Here is a 14,129-nt window from a genome sequence, read left to right on the forward strand (position 1 = left end):
CCTCCCTTCTTCATCACCCTGACCTCGTTTGTCTGTGGCTCAGCCAGTATTGATCCGACTGCTGCCCTGTGCTTTGGTGTTCAGCCTCAGGCTTCACACAGCCTCACCTCACCTTACATCACTCACCTCACATTAGACTCTGAGTTGATGTGCACTGTTAGGCTCTGGTACACTCCCAGAGAGAGAGCTCGTCAAATGTCAGTTTACAGTAGCTCTATAAGACTGCCCACTTGTTGTCAGTCTTGCAATTCAACAGTGATGTGTGATATATTGCACATTTTGCAGTATTTTGCCATTGTTAAATAGTTATTTTAAGTATAATTTTGATACGATGAAAAAAATCATTTAAATTTATTCTCTATCGCTGAATTTTTTTTCACCATCAGTGGAGCGCTTTGACAGGTCTAGCCTGACAAACCCAGAACTCCAGTCGATAACACTTAGCTGCTGGCCTTTCTAAAGCAGAGCAACAGCTCCAAACAGATGCTGAGGGGCAGGCAGACCTTCCCTGGGACCCCTACTCTCCATTTTCATGGCAATGTTTGAGTCTGTGATGCTCATTTATAAGAGCCTGTATTACAGTGTTACTGCCGCTTCTGGCAAAAACCTCTTTAAGTGTCTTTAGTAGCTAACAGAAACTGTTGCTGTCCCATAGGAGGGGCAGCAGACTAAATAATCAGTTTCCCATCACAGTGACAATCTGTGAGCAGCTGTTTGTATCTGAAGGCCTGCCAGCAATTGTCCGTGGCTCTCTGAAACTGAGAAGGAAAGAAAGGAGCATGGGGGGATGAAAGAAAAGTTTCTTTCTGCTTGATTTTGTCCTCTTAAGGGTTTTGATATTGATCTCACCACCAACAGACCTCCAGATGCACGAGAAGAGCCATGTGCACGAGAAGAGCCATGTGCACAAATACTTACATCCAACCGTGGACAAAGATATGTAAACATTAGCAAAGACACATTGACACATTACATTGAAGCTGCATGTTTTGTTGTTGTTTAAAAATGGATGCAGTACAGTGAAAGATATATAGTATCCAATATATAATTATAATGCATTTATTCATATTTTTGCTGCGTATCTATATATAGCACTTTGCACTCAAACAAACACAAGAGTAGAGACAGTTAAATGAAAACTCTTACATTGAGGCTGGCCTATAAAAAGTGTGTTTTAATAAACTGTACATCCATTCTGAGGCATTTGATAAATGTGGCACAGGTCCTTGAACTCAAAACATATATTTTTTTTATAAACGCAACGCTGGCCGAACCATTTTCAGCCTTTGTTTGGCACCAGAACATGTCTCTTACAAATGACATCATAAAGTGAAGAGCTTTTCATGATCACTTACATTTGGAGTTCTATAGAAATACCTCCGTATTTCCTTATATGAGAATAATATGTGTGTGTGTCATGTGAACCCTTTGAGTGTGTCTGTGCACGTGTGTGTGTATGATGGTTGTCCTTGTCTGTTTCCTCAGCTCTTCAGCAGTTGGTTTAGAGTTGGTTAGAGCTCAGAGTTTGTCAGTGTGCCTGCAAATTAAAAAAAAAAAAAAGTTGTGGATTTATGTGATGGGATCTGGTAACCAAGCTTCACTGGGTTAACCAAATTGGATGTGTCTTGTATATTTAACTTATCCAGCCATGTAGGGTGAATAAGCACGCAGGGACATGATAAGAAACAATGACCCTAAATGTTCAAAAGAAAGATTGTTTTGTCAATCAATCAATCATTATTTGTATAGCGCCAAGTCATAACTGATCTTATCTCGAGACACTTCACAAAAAGCAGATAAAAGACCTTACTCATTGTTATGTTACAAAATACAAATTAGGTAGGGGGAAGATGGGTTAAGATGCAGGAAGGATTTGTCCTTTGTATTCCTTGCGTTCCTGTTGTTCCTCGCCGCTGAGGTGGATGGTCGATGGTTGTCTTTGTTCAATTAGCCGTAGAGTCAGACTGAAAGAGGAGTTAGATTTTAGCACAATGTTGTAACAAATGTTGTCTTTTATGTCACAAACACCTTTCTTTGTAAAGTGCAAAGCAGACTGGTACTGGAACTGAAAATTATACAAGTCTGAAGTTAGGCATAAGTTGATTCAATAAGTGAGCTGAAATGGTGAGCTAAATCTTTTGCATGTTTTAACTGTACAATGTTGATCGAGTAAATGTCCTGTAACTCCCACATTCCCCCTCCCCTTTTTGCTGAAACTTGATTACATTTTGTTTGTGTTTTCAAACAAACAAAAGATTTGAGGTAAATCCAAAAATGTAATAACCCTTTTGGCTCGTCTCATAGAAAAACATTTTCTGAACCCTTTCTGCAGCTGATGAGCAATGTCGTGACTCTCTGGCTGTCATGTTTTTTTTTTTTTTTACTGATGCCACAGACCTCTTTCTTTCTTATTTGTTGACACTGTTAAAGGAAAGGTCAAGATTCCACATGCAGTCAAGCTTTCACCTTCGCCACTTGGCTGAGGTCTAGCAAGATTAATTCTTTGTGTCATGCCATCTCTCCACGTGCCAGGATCTTCTGTCTTACAATGGAGCCAGGCAAACACAGAAGCACAGTGTGTGCCTCAAAGTGTGTTTGTGTGTGTTTGTGTGTGAGTGTGTTTTTAAAAGACATTGGTGCAACCGTTTTAACAGGGCGACTCTGTTTGAATTAGATGTTCTAACCCCCCGCTTGCTAAATGGATTTCTGAAGTGGCTGTAGTTGGAGGCTTTCAATCGGATGCAACCTTGAGTCCTTTTTTATGTGAGCTCTGTAGGATTTAAGTGCCGATATAACATGAGCACGACTGAATGCATGCTCCTCATTTTTTGAAATTGAAAAATCTCCAAAGGCTCTCCCCATTGTGCAGGCAATTAATGGAATGCTGGCAGCGAGGTTCAGGTGCTTAAAAGTTGTATTTTTTCTCTCTCTCTCACTCTCTTTTTAATGACTAATAAAGGATAATCATCGTGGAAAAAAACATCATAATGCTGTAGGCTTCCTCTTTATGCACAATGATGTATAATGCATGTTTTGAAATGAAACGGCAGCGGCCTTCGAACCATTCCATCTCCAAACCTTAGTGTATTTGTTTTGCATGCCACAGTGAGGCTTTTGCATAACAATAGTGAGTGTTCCCATTAACAATGCTTGCCTATTAATTCAATCTTTACATTTTTAAAGTTTGTCCATCAGACCGCCAAACAATCGGTCCCCCCGTTCACCGTTTCGAAGAAGTGATTAGAAAGTTGGCTAATTGCCTCTCTGAAGAGTTTAGCTGTTTCTTTTTCACTGTCTGGTTCTTCACCTGTGATCCTCTTCCAGTCTTAACTCTCCAAACACAGATTAATAAACCATTTAATTAATCATGTAATATCAATTTCATCTTCTATTCATGTTCTCTCTGTTAAGGATATTTCGTCCAATTATTTGTTTTCGACAGCCGGTAGAAATGATTACAAATCCAGAAAATCCCAACAGTTCCTGTTCTGTGACATCAAGTTTCTAATAACAGTTTGAAATAGTTGTCAATGATCTTGTATTCTTCCCTTTTATTTGAATATTTATTTTCTCCACTTGTAACAACTGATAAGCACAGGTACCAGTAAAAACTTTTTACGACAACGTCGTAAAGTGGCACACAAATAAATGTTCCCTATTGTGATGACAGAGCTAGTTGTGGTTTTGGGATATTGTCCGTGTCAAGGTCTTCTTTTTTTATTAAGAATCTCGTTTAAGCTGTGACAGTACAGAGTCACTGAATACTTCAGAACACAAAGCTTAAATTCAACATGATGATCTGAGATCCATGTGAAATTTAAAGTATTAAAAATATTTTCAAATATAATTAATTAGTGGGTCACTTATGAATGTAGTAGGTTCTCTTTACAGGTTGATCTGCCACAGACAAGTTTTTCCACCATGTGGCGCTGGGCGGTGTTTTTATTTTTAAAATCTAGACTTGCTGTTCTCTTCTCGGGCCTCTTGGGCCTCACATCGTGCCTGAAACTGGACTGAATACCAATCTGGCTTATTCCAGTGTTCAGTTGCATCTTTTCTTGCAATCTTGGAACACTTCCAAAAGCTTTTGTTTTTTCTTGTGCCCTCAATCTCTTTCTCTTTGACTGAGCTTTGACGATGCAGGGAAACATACAAGCACATCTCGGTAAACACGAGTGATGTGGTTCCAGAGTTTAAAAGCTTCACATAACACTGGCAGACACAACTTGAGGCTGTTTGTGTGATGGAAAGGAAAACTTGTTTAGAAACTGACAGCACTGTGTGTGAGTGTGAGTGTGTGCATGTGGAGTGTGTGTGTGTGTGTGTGTGTGTGTGTGAGAGTATGTGCATGTGGAGTGTGTGTGTGAGAGGGAGAGAGTGTTTATGTTGCTTTTGGCAAGTTATTCATTTGTGCTTTTTTTTCTTCTTTTTTTTCTTGCTCTCTGTGTGGTTATCTTTTGAGTCGGTCGGTTTGGAGCTGATGTCCACCTTCGGGGATGCGCATAGCATGCATTTCTGAGTATTTTCACCTGAGGCTGCACTTGTTAGAGTCTGTGGATAAATGTATATACATTATTTATACAAATTCAGGGCGAGTGAAAGCAGGTTTAACACATTTACAGACAGGAGGCCAGGCACTGCAAGCAAAGCTCCAAGTGAGGATTGCATTGCTGTGCCGGGGGATCGAGCTGGCCTATTGCATGATTGTGACCAGAATCCTTAATGATGGGAGAGAACGCCGCTCACGTTATCATCATTTCCTCAGCAATCAAACCATATCATTGGCTTCATGGAAAGAAATGAAAAGGAATACATTGTTTGAATTATGGTTTGTTATTTTATTTAAGAAACGTGTTGGCTATCATTCCTGGATTGTGGTTTATAAATGTATAAGGGTTAAAGGTCAACTGTAGGTTTTTGTAGTTTTTTAGAGTCCCTTATGACCTTTTTATGATGACATTGAATTCTTTCAATAACTAGAGTAGTTCAGAAAGGCCAAAGGTACATTTTACCCTCAGCATGTATGTAGAACACTATGGGAGGCTCAAGTGAAGGCAGGTCCAGTGTTACACGAAGCTGGAGGTTGGTATATGAACAGACTACCAAAAGCTGAAGAAAACAACAAATGGATCCCTGAAAGAGGGAGAAACAACTGATCCAGAACTTTTCAGTGATCCAAAGGTTAATTCAGTTTCATATCCATTGATCGGGCTTCTGTGTTCTTTTAGGCTCTGCTTTGTGTAGCTCATTGTCAGCTTTGAAGTCAGGACCATATAAATGTCAGGAAACATAGTTTCTAACCGGGGTCCACTGTGTCTTCAGTAAATCGTAAGGATCTCTGTAAGTAGATATGCATCTATTTTACGCCTTTTCCTCATTTCCCCTTACAGAAGACTGTGTCAGGCTGAGGGGGTGTGGTCTGGTGGCAAATTTGAAGATGTCCTTTTTTGGGGTCTTAGAAATAATTTTTGTACAACTTTATGACATTTTAGACACTTTTAACTAAATGATTTAAAATACAAACGTAATGGCAGATAAAATAATAACAAGAGTAACTGTTATTTTCAGCCTTTGTTGGATCCTTCTAATAGAATATGGAAAGCTGTATCTGTCTGTCTGCTCTGATTTATCTTTTGTAATATAAAATACAAGAGTATTGAAATAATTTGTTATTGGTGATTGCATGTACCTCTACCAAAAACTCCACTGAATTGACAAATAAAGGTCTTTAGATCATTCTTGAACATACTATGAAAGATCACTTTGTAAAAACATTAGTGCTGTTCAATAGAGAATGAATCTCTAATATGTGTTAACAGCAGTGTTTCATCTGTTAAAGGTTGTGGGATGAGGGGAGTCAAAGTCACCACAGAGAGAATAGAACTGCATTTAACATTTTAATTGCTTTTGATTCAAAACAGTTTTCATTAAAAGGCTCAAAGACCTCTATTGAGGACCTTTAATAGGGTTAACACAATCACTCCACATTATTGATGGTTTATATCATTTTTGGAATTATTTAGAGATTTAATGAATTTGTAATTTATGATGACTTGTTGCAAACTTTATAAAGGAGGCAGTTTGAAAGAAAGACTCAAACTAAGATAAACAAATATACCCAGATTCCAGAGTGCTAAGTAAAAAGGTCATGTAAGGTAAAACTGGTTTTTAATGTCTTTCCAAATGATGAAGAAAGAATCAAGTGGAGACATAAAACAGCAGCCCTGTGTTTTGGTCATTAAAGTGTCATTAGTAAATAACACTTGTGAACACATACAGGGCTATAATATGATTTCAAACTTGTCCCCTACCCCCCACCCCCTTTCCCTCCTCCAGAAGCCTTCTCTCTCAGAGGTGGAAGCCTTGCCTCCCAGTTGCAGCCTTCATGTTCCCATGGAGCTGGAGTTTGCAGCTTCCTGTTTCCCTCGCAGCCCTCCACCTCGGAAAAGCTACGGCCTCGTCTACGTCGACTGACCAGGCTGCTGACGGTGATTTTAGCTTCATGGAATTCCTTTTGAAATCACAGTTGGTGAATTGTCTCCTTCTCGTTACACCATCTTTTTTTCTGAATCTTACATTTTTTGTCACCTTTGAACATTGAAGAGACACACAGGAACATTTGGTGTCGGGAACCAAATTACCATATCACTGATCATGGACTCATTCTGCCTTTCACTTATTGATGAAGATTATTAAGATGTTAAGAAGCTAAACGTCTCACATTTTGTTAACCTACATTTTTTTTTTTGTACATTTGTATCTTTTTCATGGTGTATTCTTCATTCATGGTTTCTCTTGTTTACATTTGCTTGTGAAGCCTTTACTGTGTGTTGTCCAGAAAAATGTGCAGTAAGCCTGCAGAGTGTCACATGAATGAGCGGTAAGTACCAGGGCTTACCAGGGCCATGTGTCCAGTAAATGTAAGCTGCATATCATGTAACAGTGATGTCCACCCCCCAGCCCCACATACAGTCACACTATGAAATAAAGGCCAGAATGGCATGAAATACTAAGCTGAATAATATTACACAGCCATTCATCTAACACCTTGCTCTGCTTGTATTCAGATCAATTACTGTATCAAATGATTGCTTAAAATAATGATAAAAGAAGGAATATGGATTCTATCTATGTACCTGTACTTTTTTATAAAGGGATTTATCTTCAACACTTAAAAACAAAAAATGGTTCCTAACATATTTAATCCTGAGCAGGTCCTGATTAAAAGACGTGTTCAAAAAACAATGTCCTACAACATTAAAATGGTTCAATACATGGGCACCTGGTCTTTACATTTTTATACTGCAACATTGATTTAGAAATGTAATCATAATACATTAAATGTGTTTTCACTTTAAATGTAAACCTAATGATTTCCATCTCACATTTCCAAATTGGATGATCAGTTTGGAATTCCTCTCTGATTCATGAATGTTTTTATGAAAGCATTAAGCAAAGTTTATGGAGTAACTAATAACTTCACCCACAAAGAGAAACATTACTCATGTAATGGAACTGGACAGTGCTGCATAGGAAGCGAGAATCTGACGTTAAAGGCATAATAATTATTTATTGAAATATGAAGAAAATTTTCAATCAGCCTCAGAGAGGCAGGACGAGGGTAGTGATGGGGGCAGTGTGGTTGTCAGCATGAGGAGCAAAAGTGATAGACAAGTGGCAGAGAAATATGTCTGATGCATTGTGTAGCAAGTTGTGTATGAGCATGTGATTGAAAAAAGGTAGTCATTGTTTAAGTCCTTTTGAAAGCATTTATCCTGCATACTAATCTATCTTATAAGGTAATGTTGAATTATACATTGAAGATTAAGCTTTTGGCAAAATGACTGAAAACTCAAACATGAAGTTAGAAAAATGGACTCTAGCAATGACCACATTCATGTGCATGTTGTGTAGAGTTGACATTTATGTTACAGGAAGTCCAGAGGCAGGATCTAGAAACAGATGAAAGATTGTCTGATCAATAGACACAGCTCATGAGGGTGTAAGAAAAATGAACTCAGGACCGGGACCGGCTTGATGTCATGATTTAAGTGAATGTTCTGTACATTAAACACACCATTGAAAGACTTTTGATAGTTCGATGACTAAATTAAGTAAATGTTCAACTGGTAAATGCATTAAAACAGCTTGTTGTGAGAGGCAAGAATTTGGACATTTTAGAAAGCAGTAACAACACCTAGAGTACATGTGAAAAACTCCACATGAAAATAATTTAGGGTTTCATGTTATATGGGGGGGAAAACGCCACTTTTGTTCATGTTGGACACAATACTTCAGTCACAGCTCACAGGGGAAAGATGCCGTCTTTGGTACAAGAGCAAACAGAACAATGATGCAGGTTGAAATTCAATAAGAGGAACGGAGGTGACACGTTTCACAGCTACTCACTTGAAAACAATTCCATTTACAGAAAGTATAAACATTTAGAAGACAAAACAAATTATGAAGATTTTTTTTCTTTTGAGAGTCTGTTATCTTTTTTGCTCCAGACCTGCATCTTTCAACCAAAACGAAACAAGAACATGCTACAGTAGACAAATTTATTTTGGCGCGGACACCTTGCGTCATGTAACACATAGATGGAAACCCAGACACGCAATAAATTATCTTTATCATTTAGCGTAACCAGTGACATACTGTACATCCAAAAGGTTAAAGCACTGTGAAATAAAATAGAAAACGTCTACAAAAAAATGGTTGAAAGTGAAACGGAACCCTTTACAGAAATACTTAAGAAACTTGTTTGAATGCCAGCAGACATAGATAGAAATTAATATTTTAAGTGTGATTCCTTTTTGATTTTAGTGTCTCACGACATAATTTAAGTACTGTTCAAAACAAATAGAAAATAAAACACTTTACACCCAACAAAGAACGCAAACCAGAGGGATCTTTTTTTCTTTTTTTTCATTTCATTGATTTCATTTTTTAAGAAATCATTGCTTTGCAATTGTTGCCTCATCACAGTTCTCTCCCATATGAACACATGAATGTAAACACCTGTTGAATTACTCTTTTGTAAATTTTTACAACATTGATACTTTATATATATATTTGTACATATTTCCATTCACATCTGCATGGTTAGCTAGCATGGTCATGAAATAAGGCAAGACTCACATAACTGTGACATCACAAATCTTTTTTTTTTTCTTGTTATAATACTGATTATTAAGGTTTTTGTAATTTCCTTCTGTTCAGGCTTTGGTCTTTCTGGACAAAGGCAGGGTCGATCCTTCTCTGTCTCCAGAATCAAGCTTTGTTTTGTTCCAGTTGTGATGAAATAAAAGGGGCTATAATTGGGGCTATAAATACAACTGTTTCAGCGGACATTATGAATTGAATTTATTTAACACTGGTGTTTCTGAGGTACATAGTTTAAGATGATTCAGGGAGTTGGAATAAGAAAGAGTATCCACAAGGTAACCATGAGAAGCAAATGACTTCCCTTACGAGAGGAAAAAAAAACATTGTATTTTTCTTCTTATTGGCCTATTTTTTTTTATTTTGTTCATGAAAGAAAGTTTATTTTTAGACCTTTTTTTTTTCATCTTCAGTTCTCCCCATTTCAATCAGGTCAAGCTGCCGGGGCGGCCTCTTAAGCAGGTTTAAAAAAAAGTGTGACGGTAGATCAGAGTCTCTGGCCTGGTTGAATGCTTGTCCTTTTTGTCTTTACAGTACCAACTACAGCTGAGAGCTGGTTTCAGTGAGGGAGCACACCGGAGGATCGTTGACGAAATAAGCCGCGGCTCTACTCACAAAGCTGTGTGAAAGATGTGCACTGTTACTCACCTTCCTTTCTCAGCACAAAAAGCCGCCCACAGTGTCACCAGCGCTAAAACACTCAAGGGTTATTAATTCTTTAAGTTGCAGCCTGCCAGGCTTGATAGTCTGTGCAAGTGCTGACAATTACTTCCCATCTCTCTGTGTCAAATGCAGTTTATTTCAAGTGTTTTTTTTTTTCCTTTCAGTATCGTCTGTGTGGTTTAGGAGAAGCTGCTCTTCTTTAGACCTTCCTTTCTTTTAGCATAAAGGGATCAATATGGTGTGTCCACATCACACAGTCAAGTCTTAGCTGGAGGTTCAGTTTGGTGAAAGCATTATTTAGAGTTCATGTGCTGCAGCAGGACTCTCAGAACGTCTGCATAGCTGCATTATGGGTAGCGCAGTCCAACTCCTAAGCTCTCTTGGCATGTAGCATTTCAATGAGCAGGTTGTTGCAGGGCACATCCCCGTTCAGGTGTTTGTAGTAAAGGTATTCTTCGGCCTGCAAGCTGATGGCTCGGATCTCCGGCAGCCGGAGGAGCAGCTGGCCAAACTTGTCCGTTTGCTGAGGGTAGTTGCACATGACGTAGTCCAGCAGTGCTGCGTTGACTTGCTCCTGGACACTTTCTACCAGGTGGAAGTTCTCCAGGTTCTTCACATCTACAGAAAGAAGCACAACAACCAGGTTAGACCATATGACAAGTGATTGTGGCCAATGCACATCCACTTTTACATTTAGGTGACAGTGAAGAAGAATCATGTTCATTGTTATCATATTTGGGTTTTTATGGGTTTTTTTTCTAAATGATATTTGAACACCAGCTGCATTCATGTCTTATTTACATCTCCAATATGTTTTGGACAGAAACTCAAATTAAAAAAGAGCTTCAACTTTTACATTTTCCACCATAGAAAAAGCCAGGGACACACATTTACACAATATTTTAAAGAACAAAATAGAAATAATTTGTATTCCAATTTATCAGAAGCCAGTGCAACAGATCCATGGTTGTGGTGTGTGTTTTAACTTAAAAGAGGACTTCAAAATGCACCGCATGACGAAATATTCCCCTCATCTCTTTTCCTCTGAGAAGTCTCCTGAGACTGAGATGTAGAGGGAATCAGGTAAAGGCAGAAAAAGGTTCTCCTCCTGGGAGATTCATTCCCCAGGCCTCCATGAATTATGTAGGGCAGAGTTACAGTCATATTAGCGCCAGTGTGCTGCTCCTTTACCTGATGCCTTGAACAATCATAAATGTCTTACACATGAATGTACTGTGCTTTTTAGTGAAAAACATTTTTGATAATAAGGAAAGAAATCAGTTATCACTTTAACTGTGGGGAGCAAACAGCAGGAATTCAATTTGATGGAAAGTCTTTCACTATTAATTCCTTGTGCAAAATACGTTTTACATCTTTCCAAAATCCTACCTTAACGTGCAGCTATAAGCACTTTTCCTTGACCAATAATAAGCTCACTTGGGAGTTGAGCAGATTATTGCTAGACAAGACAAAAATGTGCTAAATGGATAACGGTGGGCAGGGGCGCTGCGTGTACTTGTCATGATTATTAAGAGCAGGGCTGCAGAATATTTAATCAGATAGCAGCTCAGTGTGCGGTGTGTGTATGTGTCTGTGTGATCTTTTATTAATCTGTTTGACCCCAGGTCGAGTGTGCTCACAGCAGGCTAATGTGGAACGACAGAGTCCCTGTGTCTAGTTGACACCTGCGGACCAACATACACACATGCACACACTAAAAGAAAACATCTTTGACACTAAATCTGCCTCCCTGTCTCACACACACACACACACACACACACACACACACAGACACTTATCCATGGAAATACACGTTTCTTTCTCCCTCTAACTGTATTCCCGTCCCACAGACACACACAATCCACCCACCCAGAGCATTAGGGGGGAGGGAGGGGGGGAGATAAATCAGCAGCTAATGAGGTCTAGAGAATGAGAAGCAGGTCCTTCAAGGCACTTCCATCTATGATGCACTCTACCATGCTATTACAATCTCTGTGTGCATGTCTGTGTGTTCTTATGTTGCCTGTGTATGCATGAGTTGGTGTGTAGTGTGTGCGTGCTCACCCTGACCTCTGGGTGACACGGCGGGGGGCTAAATAAGGCCAAGAGAAGGGCAGGAAAAGGGGGAGGGGGTGTGGCCTGTGACAAAGGAGGCTCCAAACAAACATGACATGTGCTTTTTCCTGCTGCCACTCAGCTGTCTGACCCCCCATCAGCCGCCTGAACCGCCTTTCACACCACCAACACGGACATTAATATCGCCTTACATAAGGTAACCAAGCAGAGTGTGGGCTTTAGGCTCTAACACAGAGACATCCTACGCAGGTCAAAAAGAAAAATAAGGCATTGTTTTTCATCTGCACATTAAACAAATGTAACAATGATATGGAAATAAAAGTTTCTGAGTTGCTCAGAAAGTCGTTTATACTTTAATGCTGGGATTTGACAAACATCTAACCCTTTAACTACACTTCCTTTCACTTAATTTATCTAATGTAATCAGTAAGTCAACTGTCCTACCATATTTCCTTTAATATGTATATCTGTAATGCTGGTTCAAAGCTCTTCACACTTCCAAGAATACATTCATGGTGGGAAATACTTTTGTAAGTTTGTGTGTGTGTGTACGTATCAAACTGAAATGCAGACTAAATAGAAACTGACAGTGTCTATAGCTCTGATCTGACAGTGTAAATTCTAAAATAAACAATAACAAATGAGAAAAAAAAGCTGGCAGAACATTCTTGGTCAATTTCTCAAACTTAATTTTAGAAGATATTTTGCTGTGTTGACTTCAGCAGATTAAGCATATAAATTGTTATACAGTATAAAGTTAAATTAAGAGTAGTGTTATTACATGAGTGTCATAACCTAAGTAAGGTTTCGTTCTTGGTCAAATTCCAATTACTAGTTCTACATATTTATTAAATCATTTTTGGGGGGGCCTATAGGTGGAAAATGTAAGTAAATAATGTCAAATACTGGAATAATTTCATAAGGAGAAACATTGCACCTTGTTAAAATCTGCATATTCCTTGTGTGTGTAATATAACTACAGCTACAGAGTACTTAAGAGTCAGTTTATAACTAAACATCTTCCACTGCTTAATAATTCAGAGATGTCAGAGGCTCTTTTGAGTTTGATATGGACGGTTTTGCAGCAACGTGACAAGGTGATCCCACATCACAGCAGAAACATTTGAGGTGTTGCCATGGTTTCTCAAAACTAGTGTCTTTATGTTTGTGTGTGTCTGCATGAGCATGTATGCATGTGGAGGAGTTTGATGGTTGTTTGTTAGACGGGGGGGGGGGGGGGACTGCAGAGAATTAATATCCAATGTCTATGTCAAGCTAATTAGGGAAAAGTGAGGCAAAAAGACGGCATTTTAATTGCTAATTATTACATGAGCCTCTTTTGAAAAACAACTGAAAAAGGGTGCCCAAAAAAGAAAAAAGCACCAATACAATAGTTAATATCTACTCCCATTTTCAAAATCAGTCTGTAAGATATCCCATCAGGTTGATGGGAAATGTTTCTAATTTTTTACTAATCAAATCAGACAAGTGAATTTATTTTAGGTTACTGATCATTCAAACCCAGGAATGGAAAGATGAACGAATGGGAAGGGTTAAGGGAGAACTGTAAAATCAACATCTGATCAATGGTTCCCAGACAGTGTCAGGTCCGAGTATTAAGTGTGCTAAGCGCTCTCTCGTCTTCCTCCAATGCCCCCCCCCCCCCCCCCCCATGCCCCCCCCCCCCCCCCCCTGCTTTCTCTCTCCATCTCATTGTTCAGTCACTGTGGGACTAATTATCAACTTTTTTTTCACATAAAACAGCCACAGTTTGTTGCAGCGCTGCGTCTGAATACTCAAATGGAAACCCTGAGGTCCCGTGGAATACATTGTTTCATTTGACGGGCGATCACGCTGAAGCCAGCGAGCTAATGCAAAAGCACACACACACACACACACACACACACACAAACACACATTCATTCTCTCTTTTATAGAGCCCCTGAAATCACCACTGTGCTTTTTAATTAGACCAGATCTTCACTGTGCTTTGTGTGTGTGTGTGAATTTCTTTAATCTTTCACCGCCCCTTACAATCAACCTGCTCTGGGGACAGACAGACACACACAGAGCATGTAGATACACTGCTCATGCAAATACTTGCTCCATTACTTCAATCTGAGCTCGACAATGCCTCACAGAGTGGACAGAGTAATGTGAAAAATAAAAAAACACTGATAAAACTGAAAGAAAAAAAACATCATTTGGTGTCAAAGTTCATCATT

At 39.0% G+C, this 14,129-nt stretch overlaps 2 protein-coding genes across 3 annotated transcripts in view; one reads left to right on the top strand and one right to left on the bottom strand.

Moving 5' to 3' along the window:
• The window catches only part of LOC109989710 (adhesion G-protein coupled receptor D2), an 83,591-nt gene extending 76,310 nt beyond the window's left edge, over positions 1-7,281 (top strand). For both annotated transcript variants that reach the window (XM_020641569.3, XM_029278827.2), the window contains one exon: positions 6,337-7,281. In XM_020641569.3, coding sequence (XP_020497225.2) covers positions 6,337-6,474 — 138 coding nt within the window. In that variant the 3' untranslated portion in view covers positions 6,475-7,281. The remainder of the gene's footprint in view (positions 1-6,336) is intronic.
• A 264-nt stretch (positions 7,282-7,545) lies between these two features.
• Positions 7,546-14,129, bottom strand: part of nr5a2 (nuclear receptor subfamily 5, group A, member 2) — a 64,891-nt gene continuing 58,307 nt past the window's right edge. Inside the window, exon 7 of the mRNA XM_020641566.3 lies at positions 7,546-10,446. Within this exon, the coding sequence (XP_020497222.2) occupies positions 10,199-10,446 (248 nt within the window). The 3' untranslated portion in view covers positions 7,546-10,198. The remainder of the gene's footprint in view (positions 10,447-14,129) is intronic.

The sequence above is a fragment of the Labrus bergylta genome, chromosome 6 (genome assembly GCF_963930695.1).
Source record: "Labrus bergylta chromosome 6, fLabBer1.1, whole genome shotgun sequence".
NCBI lineage: Eukaryota > Metazoa > Chordata > Actinopteri > Labriformes > Labridae > Labrus > Labrus bergylta.